Raw genomic sequence first — 23451 nt, forward strand, 5'->3', positions numbered from 1 at the left:
GGACCCATGGATCCTATTGATCCACCTAAGCCTTCCTCTTCTAGGAAGAGGCCCTCTTACTCGATGACGCAGAAGGACACACTGCACCCCGAGGAACCTTCCCTAAAAGTAAGAAACCCAACAGGTATCAGGGATACCTAACCATCATGAGCACGATCATACAAAATGAGCCTTCATCATTCCCAGATGTCGTCAAGCATCAAGCATGGAAGGATGTTATGACCGAAGAATATGAGTCTATTATGAAGAATGATGTCTAGGAAGTAGTTCCCAGACCCCAGGACAAGACAGTTGTCACTTCTAAATGGCTTTACAAGATAAAGCATGCAGCAGATGGAAGTACAGAAAAATATACGGCTCGTTTTGCCGCTCGTGACTTCTCCCAGAAGGAAGGTATAGACTATGACAAGATATTTGCACCTGTTGCCAGATATACCACCATCCACTCGATCATAGCCCTTGCGGCTTCACAAGGATGGAACCTACATCAAATGGATGTCAAGACTGCGTTCTTGCATGGTTCGATCAAAGAAGAGGTCTACGTGGAGCAACCCGAAGGATTTGAGATTTATGATCGAAAATCTCATGTATGCAGGTTGAAGAAGGCTCTCTATGGGCTGAAGCAAGCACCCCGAGCATGGTATGAGAGGATCGATAGCTACTTCATGAAGTTGGGATTCACTAGGAGTGAAGCCGATCCTAACCTCTACTTTAAGGTTGAAGATAACAAACCTCTCATACTAGTGTTGTATGTGGATGACCTCTTTCTAATAGGTGTAGACCCTCTCATTCACAAATGTAAGAGGGAGTTGGCTTCTGAATTTGAAATGAAGGACCTAGGACTGATGCACTATTTCCTAGGACTTGAAGTCTAGCAGAAGCTAAGGGAAATTTTCATATCTCAAGGAAAATATGTGGTGAAGATATTAGAAAGATTTGGTATGGTAGACTGCAAGCCTGTAACTACCCCAATGGAGCTTGACTTCAAGAAGTTAAGCGGTAGTGCTGATGGACCTGTTTTACGAAATGCTACCGAGTATCGACAACTCGTCAGAGCATTAATGTTCTTAGTGAACTCCTATCCAGATATATGCTTTGCAGTCAACACATTAAGTCAACATATGGTTGAACCTCATCACATACATTGGATTGGTGCCAATGAGACAGTCTGGTTGCAAAAACTCTTCAGTGAGCTGTTTGGATTTACATTGGATACCACCATGATCCTATGTGACAACCAGAGTAGGATTCATTTGTCAGAGAATCTTGTATTTCATGATCGCTCCAAGTATATCGATATCAGGTACCACTATATTCGAGATATGGTGCAACGGAGAGATATAAGGCTCCAACATATCGGTACAAATGAACAGGTCACTGAACTTCTGACAAAGCCCCTAGGAAAGGTCAAATTTTTGACTTTCCGAGAACGACTTGGTGTCGTTTAGAAACCCTCTGATGAGGGTCTTGTATGATGTATGGAGCTCTTGTAGCTTCGGGGCGGGTGCGGGGTACTTCTTGGAGCGACATATGACCACAGGGTAAAAGAATCAAAACTTTCCATATAACACCCCGTGGCGACTATGTAGCAGGATGATTAGTTCTCCTGTGAGGTTTGGATGATGTGTTCTCCATGACGATTATGTAGTAGGATTATTAGTTCTCCGGTGAGGTCTGCATGATTTGTTATCCATGACGATTATGTAGCGGGATGATTAGTTCTCCTGTGAGGTTTGGATGATGTGTTCTCCATGACAATTGTGTAGCAGGATGATTAGTTCTCCTATGAGGACAGGATTGATTAGTTCTCCTGTCCATCCTACCCATGCAATCTGGGACTCATGGGAAGTACCTCTCATCTGATCAATGGGCAAGGAAATGAGGATAGGGACCATAGTAGTACCGATGGATGCATCGCTGTATCTACCGTACTCCCTATGCTAGGATGACCTTCATTGATCTGAAATCAACGATACTGGTCTGGGACCAATGGTAGGAGTTGTACCCACTATGACACTAACTTTGGGTCAGTTGAGGACTAGTCTGGGACCAGTGGTACACACACTGAGGCTGAATTTGAGTCAGTGGATGATGATATTGGTCTGGGACCAGTGGTAGGAGTTGTACCCACTATGACACTGACTTCGGGTCGGATGAGGATTGGTTTGGGACCAGTGGTACACACTCTGAGACTGACTTTGAGTCAGTGGAGGATGGTATGATACATCCTCGATCATTTCTTCCTATTCATAATTCGGACAAAGCAGAGCAGAGCAAAACAAAGCAGAGCATAGCAAAACAGAGCAGAGCAGAGCAGATCAGAACAGAACAGAGCAGAACAGGCAGAATAGAGCAAAGCAAAGCAAGGGTCAAGTTGTACAGGGCAATGCATTTGATGGATGAATAGTAGCGACCGACAAACGAATTGCAGATGGAGTTCTCCCTAGTTGAGAGGGAGTGTTAAAATTGGCAACTAGGGCCAAACTCCATGTGGGTCATCTTATTCATGGCTAATAATATTTGTATTAGATTCCCCTTGTCGAGAGGTGTAGGATTGATCTAAAGATCATCCGATTCCGATAAGTATTTATGGAGATATGAATTTATTTTGATTATGGAATAATTATCAAGCCGACCAGCAACTCATGTAGGCTCGGAAGCCCAACCGTCACATCTATTCAATCATCAACAGTTGTGCATAAATACAGGAGGTCTTTTCCTCATTTGGACTCACTCAACTCATCACATCTCTCTCTCTCTCTCCTGCATAGAAAAGAGGCTCTTCTCCTACTGTGCAGAAAGAGACTCTTCTCTCACACGGGGAAGGAAGACGCAGAATTTAGGGCTGCAACTGCAGATTAGAAGTTTGACCATCAGAGTCTCTCTTAGAACTGTGTTGTAGGTCAATCTGGATCTCCTCTGAAGGCCGCATTTTTTGGTGAAGGAATCAAGCTGATCCGACGGTCGGTTTGCAAGATATTGTCTGCCCTAGTTTGGCTGATCTAGGGTTTGCTGCTGCTGATGTAAATCAGATTTATGTACTATTTCTCTCTGCTGAATTATTGAAGATAAACGAAGCTTTGATCAAAGGGTTTCCCCACATTGGGGTTTGTCCCTGGCTAGCCGCCACATCTTGTGTCTCTTGTCTTGGCTTGTTGTCTGTCGATCGTTTAATGTTCTATCTGCACTTCACTTTATGTACATGTGATTGCTAATGTGTGGATAATAATAAGAAAGATAAATAAACTGCTCTAAGCATAGAACATACCATAAATAAACATATGAAGATGCCCTAGTCGCAGCAAGAAAGGATCAAGAAGAGGACAATTTGCTAGGTTGATTTACGCACTGTCCTAGGACTGTTTGAGAGCTATCAAGACAAGTCTGAGTTGTTGTTCAAGGGTCGAGTCGCTGGGTAGTGAAGGCCGAAGAGCTAGAGGGACAAAACGCTGAAGAAGAAGGTGTTTGGGCATGCGTAGGGACTGTCTCATGACAGTGCTAGGCCGCAGGCCTTAGCACACAGAAAGAGCTATATAGAGGGTTGTTAAGGTGGACTAGCCCCTCAGAAGGCAGCATGGACAAAGACGAGGCATCACTAGGAATGCTGCAAACCTTTGAGGGTTGGTTTGTTGACTATTGTTGACGACTACGTGTCAACTACCCATAGCAGTACACCCCCTTTTTCGCAAAAGGGATAGCGCTTGATCGACGTGTTCGTGCCATTCGACAGTCATCATCGACCTGATCATGTTATGTTGTAAACCCAGTCTGCATGTGTAAATTGTAAATAATCTTAGCAGATCTGAGTCATGTATGTAAATTGCCTAGGTGGACCTAATTTTCTAGTGTTAATCTACGTTCTGGAAGGTTTTTTGTCTCACCGATCCATGATCAGCAGAGTTTTCCTTAAGCCTAACCCCAAAGCCGGAATGGATTTTATCATTAAAATTTCAGAAGAATCCTAGTGCGTTGATCTGCTAGATTATATTTGGTCGCAAAACTGGGTGGTCTATGAGGGTCTATGTCAAATGGGTTTTCCCCTTTGAGATGTAAAATTGTAAAAGTCATGATGTAAAGTGTCTTGAGGGTTAGAAAATGTTTTAATGCCCTCATAAGTCCTAAGTCCTAGGTCCTAGGTGATTTTTCCAAAGGCCAAGTTCGAGGATCCAAAAATAAAAATAAAAAAATTAATAAAAAGATATGAATAATAAATATATAAAAAAATTAAAAAATAGATAAAAATAATAATAAAATAATAAAAAAGTAAAATTTAAAAAATAAATAAATAAAAATATATATAAAATAAAAAAATAATAAGTGAAATCTTTGAGTAAATAAATGTAGAATTTTAATTTTTTAATATATTAAAATGCATTTAAAAATTCGACGGATGAGATTAAAAGAAATCTTGATCCTCATCGACGATCGAGATCATTTGACATGGATCACTCGAACTAGCCATTGGGAAATTTTCTTTTAAATAGGGTGTTAGGCGTCATGTGAGATCAGATTGCATCTGAGAGTCTGGTGCTAAAGAAAGCTCTCTTGTAGTCATTTTTTGTGCAATAAAGAAAGACTTTGGGGTTGAAAATCTCGTTGGTGTTACTCTTTTGGAAATGTTGTAAGATTGTTTTATTTTTCTACATAATTTTATTTTCAGTCATTAATAATAGCTTTATGAAGATTGATTCAGGCACAGGTATCTTGTCTGATCTCTTGGGTTTGAACGATAGTTTAGATTCTGAAATATAATGGCAGGTATCTCCATTTGATCTGAATTTCACTATTGTTTTCTCCCTCTATGTTAATGGTTGATTTTAAGCTGTGCAGGAAATCTTAGTTTTCAGTTTACTGGGCATTAGGGGAAGTTCTCGGCTGAACCAGCCAACTCCCGGATTGTGTTTTCTGAAAGAGCCCAGCCAGTTTTAATCCCAAGCTTATCATCTGAAATTTTTTTATGAATGCATGCACGGTTTTCTTAAGTATCTCACATTAAATTTAAATTCTGAAAATATTACTGTGGATTATTGGCAAATCTCGCTGTTTAAGAGTCAAAAATCTGTAAATACTGTAATTATTTAGCTGATTTAGGGTTTTCAGTTTTGTTTCTTGCACATATTATCTTTGGGTGTTTTGTTTTTTGCCATTGCAGGTTGCAGGTATAGATTTTAAAATTTTGAGGGGTTCTCAGCAGACAATCTGAAGCAGTTGGTTCAAAATTTTAGCCCTGGTAAATCTTAAGAGGGTTTTCCAATCCATTTATCTGTTGTTTGGGGTTTCATTATTCACAGGAAGTTTGTTCGAAAAAAATTTATGTGTTGCCCTTGGCCTGCAACAGGCTCTCCATCAAAATCCCGCAGCCATTTAATCAGCTCTTCATTGCAGCCAAACCTGTCACCCTCACCTATGAGCTGCAATACCTGCGTCCCTCTCTTTTGCTTTCCCATTGACCCACGAGGCTTTCCCTTTTCCAAAACTGCTGCAACTACGCCCCTTTCCACGTATCCCTGCAGCAAATTTATTCCACGCAGCTCTCTCATTCCTGTTCACGCTACTACCATTCTCCACGCAATCCACGTAGCTCTCTCATTCCTATTCACGTTGTTGCGCGCAGTCATAAAACGCGTCCATACTCAATCCCCGCACCTGCATCCTCCACCTTCACGAGTTGTCCCCACGCTGCTCCGTCTAGTTGCCACAATCTGTTGCAGCTCTAGTCATCCTCACGCAACCAGATCCGCATCAACCCATCATGCGATTAGAGTTAGATCTTGTTGTTTAAACTTTATATATATAAAGTATGTTAAAAAAAAAAAAAAACCAACAAAAAAAAAATCGAGTTTCATTTTTTCTATTACCTGTTAGCTTTAGATCTAAATTTTGTTTTAGATTTTAGAATTTAATTAGCTTTATTTATTTTAAATTTCATTTTCTTTTATTTAGGATTTAATCTTTAGTTTTTTTTTTGTTATGTTTTTTCTGACTTAGAGTTATATTTTGTTAATTTTAAGATTATATTTGATTTTGAATTTTTAATTTAGAACTTAAAAAAAAAAATCATAAAAAAAAATAAAAAGTCCCAAAAACATAAAAAGTTTTAATCCTTAGTTTCTACTTTCGATTTTATTTAGTTTAAGTCTTAGTTTTAGAATTAAACTATAGTTTAGAAAGGTTAGTTTAGATTTCGGTAATTTTAGATTTTAGGTTTGATTTTTATTTTATTATAATTTCGATTTCATTTAGTTTAGAATTTAGTGTAAAGTTTTAGATAGATTTTAGATTTTTTTTTAGGTTTATAAATTTAGTTTGGTTAAATAATCGTTAAAAAACAATTAAAAATAATAATAATAATAATAATAAATATATATATATATAAATAAAAATTTAAAAAATAAAAATAAAAAATTTATTTAGACTTTAGTTTAGACTAGATTTTAATTTAGGATTTTAATTTTGTTCTATTTTGATTTTTTAGCTTAGAATTATATAAAAATGTATAAAAAATTAAAAAAATTTGAAAAAGCTTAGCTAAAAATTGAAAAATCATTTTGGTGTCTTTTTGTGGTATTTTTCTATAGCTAAATGCACTTAAATGTTCATTTGAAGTCAGCTATGTGAAAGTGGTAACTGGTCAGCATTTAAATTTTATGATCATTTAAAGCATTTAATTTTTCTTGAAGTTTAATTGCTGGAATATCGTTAAGCCATTGAGCATTTATCGATTATCTCGCATTTGGTAAAAGTTAATCTTTGTTTGAGTTATTTGATGGTAAATGATTGTTAATGAGTTCATATTTCTGCAAGCATTTGATAAATAATCATTCAGTCATTAACTCTATAAGGCACTGGTCTATTAACTTAATAAAATCAATTAAGTGCTTGTTTCCCCTCGTGTCTCCCAACCCAACTAGTCCACAGTTGGTCATCCATTGTCCCATAGGGTCTACCCCCCTTAGCCGCGAGAGACAAGCTTAAACGGAGAGATCGGGGATAAGGGAGACAAACCCCGGTCTGAGCATTGTCGTGACAATCTGTGCGACAACAACTATCATAAGGGTTTAGGGTTGCAGCACGTGCCCTAACCAAGGCTGTCACAAACGCAGAAGCAAACATCAGTTCAACAGTGTTTTGTAGGCATGTTGGATCCTAGTTTAGGATCGATACTACAGTTGGTTGCTATCCTGAAAGGTCACCTAGCTACTGTTGTTGTCGATGACAACAGGGCCATGTTCGGGTATGATATGCTGGACATATTATGGGATAGAAGCAGCATGTATAGGTACAACTGTTGTAGTAGAATCAGTATGTACAGCAACATGTATATGTACAATTGTTGCGTAGTGGAGGCAATATGTACAGCAGCATGTATAGGTACAACTGTAATGATTGATGCATAGTGGATGCAATATGTACCATGTATGGGTACAACTGTGAGTGGTGCAGCATAGTGCACTGTGATGGGTACAACCATGACCGGTTGCATTTCCGTGACAAGAGCAGCAAAGTGAATGGGTGCAGCATGCTGACGAGATGCAGCACGATGGAGAATCAGTTGAAGCAACTTGTCTTCAATTGATCTCATGTATCATCTTCTTAGAGATGATCTATGCTCTTATCTAGATAAGTCAAAGTGTTGACTTCTGTAGTAAATGTACTCTCTCTCTCTCTCTCTCTCTCTCTCTCTCTACTGAACTATTGAAAAACATATAAGAAGAATTGATCAAGGGTTTCCCCACATTGAGGTTTGTCCCTAGCTAGCGCCACATCTTGTGTCCTCTTATCTTGGCTTGTCTTCTGCGATTTATGTTTATGTTCTATCTGCAGTTTACTTTAATGTTGATGTGATTGCTAATCTGAAAAAGATATTGAGCTAACTATGAAAATTGAAATAAATTGCTCTAAGCATAGAACATACCTAAACTTAACATGGTATCAGAGCTGAGGTGAAGACAATGCCCAAGCAAGAGTGAAAGAGCAATCACCGAAGACAGTTAGGAAAGGACCAAAAGGATCAATGGGTTCCTCATCCCTCTTCAAACTCACCGAAGGTGAAATCGAAGAAGAGAATATTATCAGAATGGCAAGCGGAATACGACCTACCTAAAGATCACTTCATTGGGAAGACCAGATCTCGGGGTGGAAGGAAAGGTAGGTAACTAGTTCAGCCATTAGGTGAAGGAGTGTCTAAATGGCAGGGACACATCACTTGATGATGATAACAATCATTCCAGGGACATCTTCAATGGTCAGAGGAATGACAGGTAATGCAGGTCATCAAGGAAACGACCGTCTCTTCAGAGAAAGCAAGGAACCCGAGGTATGAAGAATCAAATGTTGTTTCTGATAAGATAAAGAAGCGCTATCTCGTATTGTCCCTCTCCTTTAGATTCTTGGGAATCTGGCTTATCGATTATAGTGCTTCAAGGCACTTCATCAAATAGAAGGGTGCTCTCTCTAATTTGGTAGAGATGGAAACAATCATGGGATTATACTTGGAGCCGATGCCACCTATTCCGGAAAGGGTGTAGGGAATGTTACCCCTCAATTGAATGAGGGTAACTCGATTCATTTACAGAATCTCTTTTATATCCCTGATCACAAGAAGAACCTGGTGTCCCTTTCGGCAATGGATGTCAACGGCTACAGGGTGGCATTCATCGATGGAAAGGTACGTGTTTGAAAATGAAATTTTCAAAGATGCTTTTACTCATGGGTTCAGGGTTGGCAATTTGTGTCCAGTTACAGGATGGTCCATTGGGGATCATGACATATCTCATCTATAACACCTGCAATCTACTTTATGAGGCCCTAACCGATGTGAGTCAGATGTTGACTCGGATACCTGAATTCAAAAAGAGCATGAAGGTACATGTCTGAGATGTACCGAAGGAAAATCTTACAAGGGGACCATTCCCCTCATGTAGCAAGTCCACAGGTTTGGAACAACCCAAGGGGTTTGAGATTCATGATTGGGAATCTCATGTATACAGGTGGAAGAAAGCCCTCTATGGCTTGAAGTAAAACACCTCGGGCCTAATATGAGAGGATTGATAGTTGTCTGATGAAGCTGAGATTCACTAAAAGTGAAGCTGATCCAAACCATTGTTTGAAGGTTGTGGATGATAGACCTCTCATACCGGCACCTTCTGAGAAACGACCTATTTCTGACAGGTGCAGACCCTCTCACTTGCAGAAGTAAGAGGGAGTTGGATTCCAGATATGGAATGGTAAACTGCAAGCCCGTGACTACCTCAAGGATCTTAACTTTCAGAAGTTATATGGTGGTGATGTCAGACAAGATTTGGGAAATGCCTCTGAGTTTCATAAACTCATCTGCATTGATGTTCTTGGTGAACTTCCGTTTTTATATATGCTTTGCATTTAGCATGGTGAGCTCATATTTGGTTGAGCCTCACTAGCTTGGTGCCAAGAATCTTCTAAGATATCTTCAAGGAACAATCTCTCATGGATTGAGATACACTACCGGGAATATGAAGTTGCATGATTATTCGAATGCTGACTGGGCAGGCAATGTGGAGGATCCCTCAAGCACTTCTAAGTGTTGGTTCTCTCTGGATTCTACTTCGATATCATGGATGAGCAAGAAGCAGAAGTCGGTTGCTATAAGCATCGCTGAAACCGAATACATAGCTACGAGTATGATCTCATGTAATGTTGCCTGGTTGTGGAAGCTCATCAGTGAGTTGTTTGTACACATGATGAATACCACTATGATTCTTTGTGACCACCAAGGGAGGATTCGATGATTGAGGAATCCTGTATTCGATGATTGCTCCAGCAGATAGATATCATATACTACCTTATCTGGGATATGGTAATTCGATGAGCGAGGAGGCTCCATTGCATTGAGACTGATGTACAGGTCGCAGACACTTTGTCAGAGCCCCGGGGAAAGGTCAAATATGTGATTTTCCCGAACGATTTGGAGTCGTTGAGAGACCTTCATATAAGGGTCCTACATGTTGCATGCACTGGGCTCTGGGAGCTCTAGGGGGCTTGGGGTACTTACTAAAGCAACATACGACCACATGGCGACACACCCTCCCCTGGTGGTGCGCTATCTACAGAGTGACAGGTTCAACCTTTCCTTATGATACCTCGTGGCGACTATGGAACAGGATGATTAGTTCTCCTGTGGGCCGGGATGATTAGTTCTCCCGTGGCAACTATGGAATAGGATGATTAGCTCTCTTGTGGGCCGAGATGATTAGTTCTCCCGTGGCGACTGTGAGCCAGGATGATTAGTTCTCCTGTGGGCCAGGATGATTAGTTCTCCTGTGGTGACCAATGGACACGATAATTCATTCTCCTGTTGAGGCATCCTACCCATGTAATTTGGGACTCATGGGAAGTACCTCTCATCTGATCAATGAGCAGGGAAAGGGGATTAGGGACCATAGTATTACTATCGATGGACGCATCATTGTATCTACCGTACTCCCTATGCTAGGATGACCTCCATTAATCTGGAATCAACAGAACTGATATGGGATCAGTATGAGTGGTTTGAGACACTCTCTTGTGATATTGATCTGGGATCAATAAAACTGACTTCGCGTCCATAGAGAATGGTATGAGACATTTTCGATCAATTCTTCTTCTTCATGGTTTAGCAGAGCAGAGCTCAGCAGAGTAGACCAAAATTGAGCAGAGCAGTGCAAGGCACTGATGGCAGAGATAGTACAATCGGACATATGGATCAGTGGATGGATTTCTCCCTAGTTGAGAGGGAGTGTTAAAATTGGCAACTAGAGCCAAACTCCATGTGGGTCATCTTATTTATCGCAACAGATATTTTTCTTCGATCCCTCTCATCGAGAGGTGTAGGATTGATCTAAAGATCATCCAATTCCGATAAGTATTCATGGAGATATGAATTTATTAGTGTTATGGGACAATTCGTCAAGGTCGGCCAGCAACCAAATAAACCCCACTTGTGCTCAACGTTTTAGTATAAATAAAGGAGGACTTCAAGTCATTTAACACTCATCTCTTGTGATCTCACTCTCCACTTGTTTTGGGTTTTTGGTGGAAGAGGAGGTCTAGAGGAGATGCCTTCTACGCAGCCCAAAGAAGGGTCATCTAGGAGAGCCCTAGTTGCAGACTTGTAGGAGATCTGGCCACAGATCTAAGAGGCCCTAATCCGCAGCTAGAACAGCCCTGATACGCAGTTAAAGGAAGCCCTAATCCGCAGCTAAAGGAAGCCCTAATCTGCAGCAAAGGGAAGGCCCTAATCCGTAGATAGAGGAAGCCCTATGCTTCCCTACCTAAGGGTGGTATGAAGATGCCCTAGCCGCAGCAAGAGAGGATCAAGAAGAGGACAGTTTGCTGGGTTGATTTGCAGACTGTCCTAGGACTGTTTGAGGGCTATCAAGACAAGTCCAAGTTGTTGTTCAAGGGCCGAGTTGCTGGGTAGTGAACGCTGAAGAGCTAGAGGGGCAAAATGTTGAAGAAGAAGGTGTGTTTGGGCATGCGTAGGGACTGTCTCATGACAGTGCTAGGTCGCAGGCCTTAGCAGACAGAAAGAGCTACGTAGAGGGTCGGTAAGGTGGACTAGCCCCTCAGAAGGCAGCGTGGACAAAGAGGAGGCTTCACTAGGAATGTTCCAAACCTTTGAGGGTTGGTTTGTGGACTGTCATAAGGGTTTAGGGCTGCAGCACGTGCCCTAACCAATGTTGTCGCAAACGCAGAAGCAAACATCAATTCAACAGTGTTTTGCAGGGGTGTTGGATCCTAATTTAGGATCAATACTACAGTTGATTGATGTACTGAAAGGTCACCTCGCTGTTGTTGTTGTAGGTGATAGCAGGGCGATGTTTGGGTATGATATGCTAGACATATTATGGGACAGAAGCAGTATGTACAATAGCATGTATGAGTACAACTATTCCAGTGGAAGCAGTATGTACAGCAGCATGTATAGGTACAACTGTTGGATAGTGGAGGCAATATGTACAGCAGCATGTATAGGTACAACTGTAATGATTGCAGCGTAGTAGAGGCAGTATGTACAACAGCATGTATGGGTACAACTGTGAGTGGTGCAGCATAGTGCACCGTGATGGGTACAACCATGACTGGTTGCATTTCCGTGACAAGAGCAGTTCAGTGAATGGGTGCAGCATGATGATGAGATGCAGCATGATGGAGAATCAGTTGAAGCAGCTTGTCTTCAACTGATCTCATGTATCATCTTCTTAGAGATGATCTATGCTCTTATCTAGATAAGTCAAAGTGTTGACTTCTGTTGTAAATGTACTATCTCTCTCTCTCTCTCTTTGTTGAACTATTGAAGAACATATATGAAGAATTGATTTCCCCACATTGGGGGTTTGTCCCTAGCTAGCACCGCATCTTATGTCCTCTTGTCTTGGCTTGTCTTCTGCGATTTATGTTTATGTTCTATCTGCAGTTTACTTTAATGCTGATGTGATTGTTAATCTGAAAAAGACATTGCGCTAACTATGAAATTGAAATAAATTGCTCTAAGCATAGAACGTACCTAAACTTAACAGGATGACTAGTCTTAGTGGACTCCAGACCCTGTTGATCCAACATTTCTTATAGATTACTCAAATTTTATTGTGATTTGTGTGTTTTCTTGAATTTGTCAATTTTATAAAATTTGAAGTTTGAATTTGTCAAATTTATTTTGCAGGTTCCATTTACATCATCATCATGGCAACTTCAAGTTCATCCATTCATAATCAAGAATAAGAAATTGAATTTGACCCTCAGTTGATCCAAAGTCACCAATTTGGAAATATGTAATTGTTGTAGGGAAGATCCAAGGAGGGGGATCATTGGCATGGGTTTGCAGTGAATGTCAAAAGGAGTTTAAGGGATCATACACCCAGGTTAAAGCACATTTACTTGGGTTAAGAGGCAATGGGATTCGAATATATACTGAACCACCTAAAGAAAATGGTACAGAAGGAAAAGGTTTAAGCAAGGAAAAACTTGCAAAATATCAAAAAGAACAAGATGACACAAATTTTAAAGCAAATGAGGCAAATATTATCTCTCAATTCAAACAACCAACAAGGTTGGGAGCATCTTCATCAAAGCCTCCACTGCCCTTTTATGGAATTGGCAGCCCTGGTTCAAAGCAGTCTAGTTTGGGACCGCTTGAAAGGAGTTTTAATAATGATATGTAATTGTTGTAGGGAAGATCCAAGGAGGGGGATCATTGGCATGGGTTTGCAGTGAATGTCAAAAGGAGTTTAAGGGATCATACACCCAGGTTAAAGCACATTTACTTGGGTTAAGAGGCAATGGGATTCAAATATATACTGACCCACCTAAAGATAATGGTACAAAAGGAAAAGGTTTAAGCAAGGAAAAACTTGCAAAATATCAAAAAGAACAAGATGACACAGATGCTAAAACAAATGAGGCAAATATTATCCCTCAATTCAAACAACCAACAAGGTTGGGAGCATCTTCATCAAAGCCTCCACTTCCCTTTTATGGAATTGGCAACCCTGGTTCAAAGCGGTCTAGTTTGGGACCGCTTGAAAGGAGTTTTAATAATGATGCTCGAGAGAAAGAAGATGCAGCTATAGGTCAATGCATTTATGCAAATGGCCTTCCCTCTAACCTTGTGCGATCTCTTTACTAGGAAAAGATGATAAAAGCAGTAAATGAAGCACCAAAAAGGTACACGAAACCCCGGATATGAGAAGGTCTGCACTATAGTGTTGAGTGCTGAGAAGTGGAGGCTAAATTAAGCCCCATTCATAATTCATAGCGCATTTCAGGGGTGTCCATCATTTCTGATGGATGGAAAGATCAAAGGAATAGGCCTTTGATCAATGTGATTGCTCATAGCCCAAAAGGGGCAATGTTTTTGAAGGCAGTGGATTGTGAGGGGCAACTGAAAGATTCTCAATTCATTGTTGACATCTTGATTGAAGTAATTGTATTGGTGGGGCCAGAAAATGTTGTCCAGGTCATAACTAACAATGCAACGGTGTGTAGAGCAGCAGACCTAATTATTGAAGCCAAATATCAACACATCTTTTGGACCCCTTATGTTGTACATTCATTGAACCTCGTGTTGACCAAGATGGGGAAGCAAATTGAATGGATTCAAGTTATTTTTGAAGAGGCAGAAGAAATTTTAAGCCTTAATCACAAACCACAACATGTCCCAAGGCATATACAGGGAATTTGTGAAGTTGGAACGCCTTAAGGTACCAAAAATTTAAAGTTTATTTCATAAATTCTAATTTCTATGACTCTAAATTGAAAAATGTAAATTGGATTCTCAAATATCATGATTCATGAATCATAATAGGTATTTAATCAATTATGATTTTTAATTTATTGAAACATTGGCACTTGCAAGTTGTTGAGACTCGTTTTGCTTCTCATATTATAGTCCTAACAAGGCTTATGCAGGTGAAAGAAGCATTACAATCAATGGTATGCAGTTCTGTTTGGAATCGATGGAGGCAATCCCAATCTGAAACAGCACAAACAATGAAAAGGTTGGTTATTGATGATAAATGGTGGGATAGGGTGGAGTACCACTTGGCATTTACTAAGCCAATTGTGGATTTGCTTTGCATGTTTGAAACATATATGCCTAATTCGGGAGAGGTGTATAGAGAAGATAAGGGTGGTTATAAATGTCAAGGAGAAGGACTCAGATGAAGTCTTTTACAGAGAAGTAAAAGATATATTGCACAAAAGGTGGAACAAGATGACCAGCCCATTGCACCTTTTGGCCTATGCAGTGAATCCAAAATATTATTTTGCAAAGTTTCTAAATGATCCAAAAAGAACTGCACCAAACAAAGACCCAGAAGTCTCACAAGGATTTAAGAAAGCTTTTAGAAAGTTATTCATAGATCCTGAAATTGGGATTCGGATTTGTTTAGAGTTTGCTCATTTTGTGGGATTAGAGGGTTTGGGTGTAGATATTGATTCTATGTAGGACAAGACCAAATTAAGTCCAATTGATTGGTGGAACTACTATGGTGGGGAACTTCCACATATCCAAAAATTGGGCATCAGGATCTTGTCACAAGTTGTTAGTTCCTCTTCAGCAAAAAGGAACTCAAGTACATATGGCTTCATCCATTTGGTGAAGCGAAACAAATTGGGCTCCAAGAAAGATAAGGAACTAGTGTATGTGCATTCAAACCTTCGCCTTCTGTCATACAATAGTGAAAACTACAAATTTGGGCCCACCAAACTATGGGAAGTGAAACCAGAGTTGCCTAACTTAGATATGACGTTGAATACCATGTCTCATATAACTTTGTTTGATGAGGAGGCACTAATAGTTGGATCTTCAAGTGGACATGGCAGCAATGCTCTCACTCCGGGAGAGGATGTGGATCTTATTTACATGGATCAAGACATATTTGATGATATGTAAATGTAATTTATAATGATGTTTTAAACTTTTGAATAATGAACATTGAATACCATAATATGCCATATGACAGTAGACTATCAGTCATAGTTCAAACTTCATTTTGTACTTTGTACTGTGTAGTGTGCATTATTAATTTTGGCTATGATGGTGTCATGTTGATGATTGAAATTTGAAACAGAAACTTGATGATATGTTGAATGTTATAATAATCACTAATGATGATGACAATGTTTATGTTGAATTGATGATGATGATTTGCTTATGTTGAATTCATGATGATGAATATGTATTTTTAGATATAGAATCTAAATTTTAAAAGATGAATGGTAATATGAATAATGAAATTCTTATTTTGTTATATCTTATTCAGATTTTTTGAAAATTTGTCGTATTTGTTTCAAACCCCGTATCTGTATCCGTTCCCCTATCCATTTCAGTGCAACTTAGCTTGTAAGTAGGATGATTATCTCCAACAAATACCCTTCAACCATGTGAAGGGAAGGATAAACCCAAGCTACCAAAAGACACACATCCTGGTGAAATGCGTCTGAAAATGCAACTTTGAATTGGAGTTTCAGGCATTAACAACCATCATCAATTTCAATGAAGTTCTATTGATCGAGAGAAAGGATGGATGAGAGTAGTGTTCTGTTTTGGAGAAAAGCCAATGTTTTGGAACTGTGAATGTTTTCCCTTCTCCCTGTGTTATTTGCAATCTTCTTGTTGTGGTCATGGGATGGGATTCCCCTTTCATATTCATGGGCGATTAGAATTGCTTGCTCCAAAATGTACATTGTTGTGATTTTATACTGAGTTAGAGATCCTCATATTGCGGTTTTATAGACCCTATCTTGCCTTGGGCGGAAAAAAGAAAACATATACTCGTATCCCATGGGTAGAATGCATATCTAATCTTTGTAAAAAGCCTTCGGTGGCTTGGATTTGTTGTCTTTGATATTATAATAGTGGATTGAGTATGATTGCTTGCTTTGGACCCTAGACCTGGAAGCAATGTCACAATCATGTGCTTGCACCTCTTATAGGAAGTCAATGGATGGGTTCTCACTGACTTGTACACCAGACCTAAAAATTATGAATAAGGTATCCGATGCCTTTGCTGATAAACTTCATTCAATAGAAATGAAAAGAAATTTATATAAATGTCTACTAATGACTAGAATAGGTCAATGTGACTAGAAAGTATAACATAACAAAACAGCAATATGGGGAGTAAAAAAGGCACCTCCCAGGAGTACAAATCGCCATACCACTTCTAGCCTAGTTTCAAATCTTTCTTTTGAATCCAAATATATCCCTCTTCCTTGCATGTTATTTTATGTGAAATGCTAAAATAACTGAAACGTCCAACATTTCAAAAACATGCATTGCATAAGTTACTGCTCATTTGCATACAAAATTACTTATTCTATCCTAACAGCACAGTCCTCCATGAAACACATTGGATATAACAGCTTTGCAAATAAAACTACCTGAACTACAGTGGATAATTAGTGTATAATTTATCAAAAGAGACTTTAATCACAATATCCATAGATTCAAACATAGCATTAAAAACATAAGCTAGAAATTCAGCATACATTAAGCAAGCTTGACATTGCAGAGAAATCGAAAGGATTTGGCGCTCCTGTGCCTGGATTTGATGCAGCCCTCCTTTGTCCACTGCTTGTAGAACTTTCAGAATTTGATGATGCTGTCTCCACTTTAGTTCCCTTGCTGTCAGATCCATTTGACTTCTTTTCTGGAAAATTCACAAATCAATCATACATTAGTTAAATGATCTTGCCTCCTTGCGTTTATTATTTCTTCTTTCCTTTAAACAATGAAATGTTCCATCAAAATGTAATCCTTCCATCCCAAAGGTCAGGATGCACTAATAAAAATTCAATTCAATTACATAATATCACATTCTTGAATACCCAATTATGGAAGAAAATGAACTGAAATGTTCATAAAGGAATTAAGCATGAAAGCATAAATGCATCATAAAAAATTAAAATAATCGAGTGGAAGAAAACATGAACACAATGGATAAACCCCAAATATCAGAAAGTGTACCAGAAGAAGACAAAATGCATTGTTGCAGTTCGAACAAGCAATGGAGATGGTAAAGGCCTCCCACCATTATCCCATGGATTAGTCATTATAAGTAATACATTGAATAATTGTAAAGAAGACAAATAGCATAATAGCCATACTACTACGCATGCAGGTATGCATCCCTACGGAAAGATGTGATACCGAGTAATAAAGATATATATGTATACAATATCAATTGGGGTATATAACTAGTCAACCCTTTTAGAGATGTTTCAACCTCAAATTCTGGAAAATAAGTTCCGATGCCCTTTTTCGATCTTTGACAAGAAGTGTAAATAGGTGCAGCATTCTGGAGAGACATTGGAAGTGACAAAAGAGGAATTGAACTACAATCCATTTGAAAATAAACCTCATAGATTGATGTTGTATATTGAGAAACACAAACCTCAGAAAGCATACCTGAAGAAGACCAAAATGTGCCATTGCAATTCCAACAAGCAATGGAGATGGATAAAGGCCTTTTGCCATTCCCCCATGTGTAAATAATAAAATATAACAAATATATTGAATAAACACATATTGGCAATTGCAAAGAATACAGATAGCATACCACCATTCCCCCATGAGCGAGTCACCATAAGAAATATATATTGAATGGTTGTAAACAAGACTAATAGCATAGTATCCATACTACTCAGCATGCAAGGATGCATCCCTCTGGAAAGATGTGATACTTTTGTAATCAAGATATATATGTATACAATATCTATTGGGGTATATAACCAGTCAACCCTTCTAGAGATGCTTCAACCTCGAAGCACTGAAAATAAGTTCCAATGCATTTTTTGATCTTTGGCAATAAATATAAATAGGTGCATTTTGGAGAGAAGTTGGAAGCAACAAAAGAGGAATTGAACTAAGATGGAACTACTATCCCTTTGAAAATAAGCCTCATAGATTGAAGTTGTATACTAAGAAACACAAACCTCAGAAAGCGTACCACAAGAAGACCAAAATGCACCATTGCAAGTAATGGAGATGGATAAAGGCCTTTCCCCATTCCTGCATCGGTAAATATAACAAATATATTGAATGAACTCGTATTTGCAATTGTGAAGAACACAAATAGCATAGTATTTATACTACTAAGCGTACAAGGACGCAACCCTATGGAAGGATGTGCTACTAAGTAATATATATATATATATATATATATCTAAATATACACACACACACACACCTATTGGGGTATATAACCAATCACCCCTTCAGGAGATGCTTCAACCCCGAAGCATTAATAATTGGTTCTAATGCACTTTTCAATCTTTCATGAATGTAAATAGTTTCACTCTAGAGAGAAGTTGGAAGAAACAGTAGAGGATTTGACCCTAGGAGATGGAATTGCCATTCATTAGAAGATAAACCTAATAAATCGGTGTTGTATACCAATAAATATTCCAATAAATTACCGAGATAGGTGGTCGTGGTGACACATATGGGGGACATGTGGAAGCACCCCAAATTTTGGGGAAATCCAAGGAGGATAGGGGGATGTCAGCATCCCTAGCATAGGCGTCCCCACCTCTAAAAATATAAAAATAATGATAACAATAGTAAAATCTCAACTATAACAATTCATTCCATGCAAATTCATCATTGTGCAATGTAAATAGTAAATACCAAAATTGTACTAACTTCAAATTTGTAAAGGATATAAAAATGATTTAGATTCAGATTCAGTAATGAATTACATTGATTCATAAACCATAAATGAAACAGAAATAGTAAATTCATCAATTTGGAATCTAACTAGTACTAAGAAAAATAGTAGATACTACAGTCTGAAATAATAACTTGAAATTGTTAAATTTCTAATACCAGCTTAGATTTATCTTCTCTTAACAAATATTATTCCCAAAAATTTATTCTATTACCCAAAAATGTTAGGTCCCTATACTACTAGTGTAGCCCCTTATTGTTATTAGTGCAATCCCCTTATCGTATTGTTGTACCCATGTAGTCCCCACATTGTTATTATTGTGCCCCATAGAAGCCTATTATTGTTATTGTTGTGCCCTTACATTATTATTGATATTGTTGTGCCCTTACATTATTATTTTTATGTCGGATCTTATTATATTGTGACCCCTTAGACTCCCTATATATAGAAAGGAGGTCTTGTCATTTGTATCATCCAAGAATTGTTCACTTGTGTAATGTAAAGGAGGTTGCCCCCTCGAAGAGTCTTATTTTAAAGTCGTTGATCTATCTCTTCTTCTATTTTGTGAGCTGGTTGCATAACATTTGGTTACAGAGCTTTGGATTGTAGGGTTTCGCTAATTCAAACAGGTAATCGTGGCATTTTCGCTATAACTTTTTTCTACGAAGTTTCAGAAGCTGAAATTAAAACCCATTTGAGCCAAAATCTTGATGAACCTCGTGTCTGAATTTCAGATCTTGTCTCGCTATATTTTCGGAGATATGAGCTGAGGAAGTTAAGATTTTTGCAGGCTCCAGAATTCCATCTCAAACAGGTCATCGTGGCATTTTCGCTATAACTTTTTTTCTACGAAAATTCAGAAGCTTAAATTAAAACCCATTTGAGACGAAATTGTGTTGAACCTGTGTACAAATTTCAAATCTTGGTTCGCTATATTTTCGGATATAGGATCCAAGGAATTTAGGGTTTTTGCAGGCTCCCAAATTTGAATGCAAACAGGTGACCTTAGAAAAATTGTCATAAATTTCTCTCTGAGCATTGGATTCAAATTTCGTATTAAGTGACAGAAAGAGAATGGATTGTAGTTTCTTGGGTATCATTTTCAAGGCCGGAGGTAGAAAAAGTGACACGTGGAACTTCGTACAAGTTAGCTCTATGAAACTAGTCTATAATCAGGTCATCATGGGAGATTGGGCATAAAGTTTTCTTGAATAATCCAATTTCGATCAGACCTGTTGGGTTGGAAAGAGGACTCAGAGGGCTACCACAGGACTAGATTTCAAAACTTGGAGATCTGAAATTACAGAGTCACGGTCATATAAATATCGAGCTCCAAAAAGAAAGAAAAAGAACGACTCGAATCAAGAAAATTAAAACACGTAGTAAGCAAAATTGGATGGATGATTTGACGAATGCGATCGAAGCTAAGATAAATAGTTTTATATATGCCATGGAAGCTAATGTTAATGGTATAGAAGCAGATTTGAAGAAAGACATGGAAGCTTTGAAGGAAGGTGGGACAAAGCTGCTACAAGAAAGGTTTCCTGATGGCAAAAAGGTAGTAGAGGAAACTCATGATGAGAACAAAAGAAATGTTAATCATGATTTCATAGAATCTAACGTTGGATTGAAGACCCACAATATTCCAAAGATAGATATGAGGAAGTTTGATGGCAAGGATCCGGTAACTTGGATACTACAGATGGAGCAATATTTGGATCGACATGATGTGCAATCGCCACAAAACGTACGTATTGCATCTTTATATTTAGAATCGAATAAGTTCGTATGGTATAGAGGGCTTTGTTCTTGTAAACCACTTGTCACTTGTCAATTTTCATGGAGGAAATGATAGCACATTATGAGGATACAAAGAGAAACACTTTCTTTAGCCAATTGGTAAATCTCAAACAAAAGGGTTCAATGGCAGAGCACATTGAGGACTTCCAAAAATTGAATATCAGGGTAAATGATATTCCAGATTAGCATAGGATTGTCTTCATAGGGACTTTAAAGGATAATATCCAACATGAGGTTCGCCTTTGAGAACCTAATTCATTGGAGAAGGCATTCAAGGTGGTAAGAAAAGTGGAAAGCAAAAATATGGCAACAAGGAAGTCTTCCACTCACAACTATAAAGACGAAAGTGTTGTTGCTCCTATCCTTCCACAACCTACAAGGTTGAAACCACAACAATTGGAGGAGAAAAGAGAAAAAATGCTTTGTTACAGTTGTGATAGTAAATTCACTAAAGGTCATAAGTGTGCTAAGAAGAAATTATTTTACATAGATTGTGAAAAGGAGGAAGAAAAGGATCAAGAAACGTCAAAAAAAGAGGATAACCTCACTTTGGCACATAGTCGAATGAAACAACATGCAGATCAACATCGCAGCGAAAGATCAAGTATTTTTACAGCTACAACCATACAAACAAATGTCCCTCAAGCAAGCTAAGCAGGATAATAAATTATCACCAAAGTACTATGGTCCTTACAAGGTGTTGCAAAGGATTGGTACTATGGCATACCAATTGGATCTTCCCGCATCTTCCCAAGTGCACCTAGTTCTCCATATTTCATGCTTAAAGAAGGTTATAGATGACAAGCTCCCAGTTCAAACAATATTGTTGGAACTTGACGAGGAAGGAAAAATCATATTGAACCTGAAGCAGTCATAGAATCAAGGACCCGACAGCTACGAAATCGATCAATTTCAGAGTATCTCATCAAGTGGAAGAATTTACCACTGAATATTCTGCATGGGAGGATGAAAATTTTATACAGAGGCATCTAGAACTACTCAAGCATTGAGGACAACACTTTTTGAAGGAGAGGGGCATGTTAGGTCCCTATACTACTAGTGTAACCCCTTATTTGTAGGAATTTACACGGTAAGTTCCTTAGATACAACACCAAAGGGCACCACTGACAAACAGATCACAAATGAGTACACCAGTATTCTTGACGTGGTTAAAACCCTCAAAGAGGGAAACAGTCCACTGCCTGAGCCAACAGGGCCACTTCAAGCAATTTATTTATGTAAAAGAAAAGAAAAAATTACATAAGCTTCCCTCATGAACGGTCACCTTACAAATGACCCTCCATGCTCTTTAAATAGAGATCATGGACCAATCGGGTCTTAAGCCACAAATCGTGTCAGTAATACAGAGGAGAGAATGAAACGTCGAATCACTTCATGTCTAGAACATATCGTGACCGTCGGATTGTAAGTTACAAAAAGTACATACTAAAGAAACACACTTTACCTAACTATACACTCAACCAAGTTATACTTAACTATTTCCTATGTATCGGAATATCCTAATATCCCCCCTTAAGAACAACTTGGGATAGGATTGAAAGATGTACTGATATGACACAATAGGAGAAGGAAGGAAACATTAACGCCTATCCCCCCTTAGTGACAACTTCCTGAACTCCAACCATAAATCGCAATTTAGTAAACTTCACCTTTGTGAGAGCCTTTGTAAAGATGTATGCAACTTGATCATCAATTGACCAATATTACACTTCGAGAACATAGTCATGAATGAGCTTTCCGATGAAGTGCATGCGTAGTTCAATGTGTTTGTTGCGCTGATGTTGGACTGGATCTTTGCATAGCTGAATGGCACATTGATTATCACACCAAAGTGTAGTCGGATGTTGTTGCTGAAAGCCAAACTCTAACATATCCAATGATCCAAAATGGATTTTAGATACACTCCTAAGTCTAAGTGTTCCTCACAGGGGAAAATTAATGTCCAAGGAAGTTCCTAGAAACAGCCCCATTGCAGAGATCTTTTCCTTCTGAATCTACTGCAACTTGAATGGGCTAAAATGGACTTAGGATGCAGAAGTTATCGCAGAAAGAAGATGCCCTTTATTCTTTAGGAAAAGAGGCAAAATCCCCTAAAATGGGCAAAAAAACCCTTATAAATGGAAATCGCATCAGAGAGGGTCCAAGAGCGGACTTAAGCAAAAAGGGGAAGAGACCCCCGATTGCCGATCCCCAACATATCGAGTCGGAGGCACGCTGGTGCATATAACATGAGGAAAGGACCGGGCCAATGCGATATTGCGATCGCTGAAATCGACAAATCGGCATCGGCAATGGCATAAGACAAGGGATGGACCCCCAGGCCAACGCGACTTGCGATTGCGATATATCGCATTGCAACGTCGCCTTGCAGCGATGTAAGAGAGGTGATAACGCCAGACCCAATGGATTTTATATGCGTGACACTATAACTTTTGAGATCCGA

At 38.8% G+C, this 23451-nt stretch overlaps 1 protein-coding gene across 1 annotated transcript in view; it reads right to left on the reverse strand.

The window, feature by feature from the left end:
• Positions 1-23451, reverse strand: part of LOC149198947 (ankyrin repeat domain-containing protein 2A-like) — a 286873-nt gene that overhangs the window by 210758 nt on the left and 52664 nt on the right. The window contains exon 2 of the mRNA XM_089402233.1: positions 17008-17168. Within this exon, the coding sequence (XP_089258359.1) occupies positions 17008-17168 (161 nt within the window). The remainder of the gene's footprint in view (positions 1-17007; positions 17169-23451) is intronic.

Source organism: Pinus tabuliformis, chromosome 2_1, assembly GCF_031772625.1.
Source record: "Pinus tabuliformis cultivar Carrire ecotype Pingquan chromosome 2_1, CPIR1, whole genome shotgun sequence".
In the NCBI taxonomy this organism is placed as follows: Eukaryota; Viridiplantae; Streptophyta; class Pinopsida; order Pinales; family Pinaceae; genus Pinus; species Pinus tabuliformis.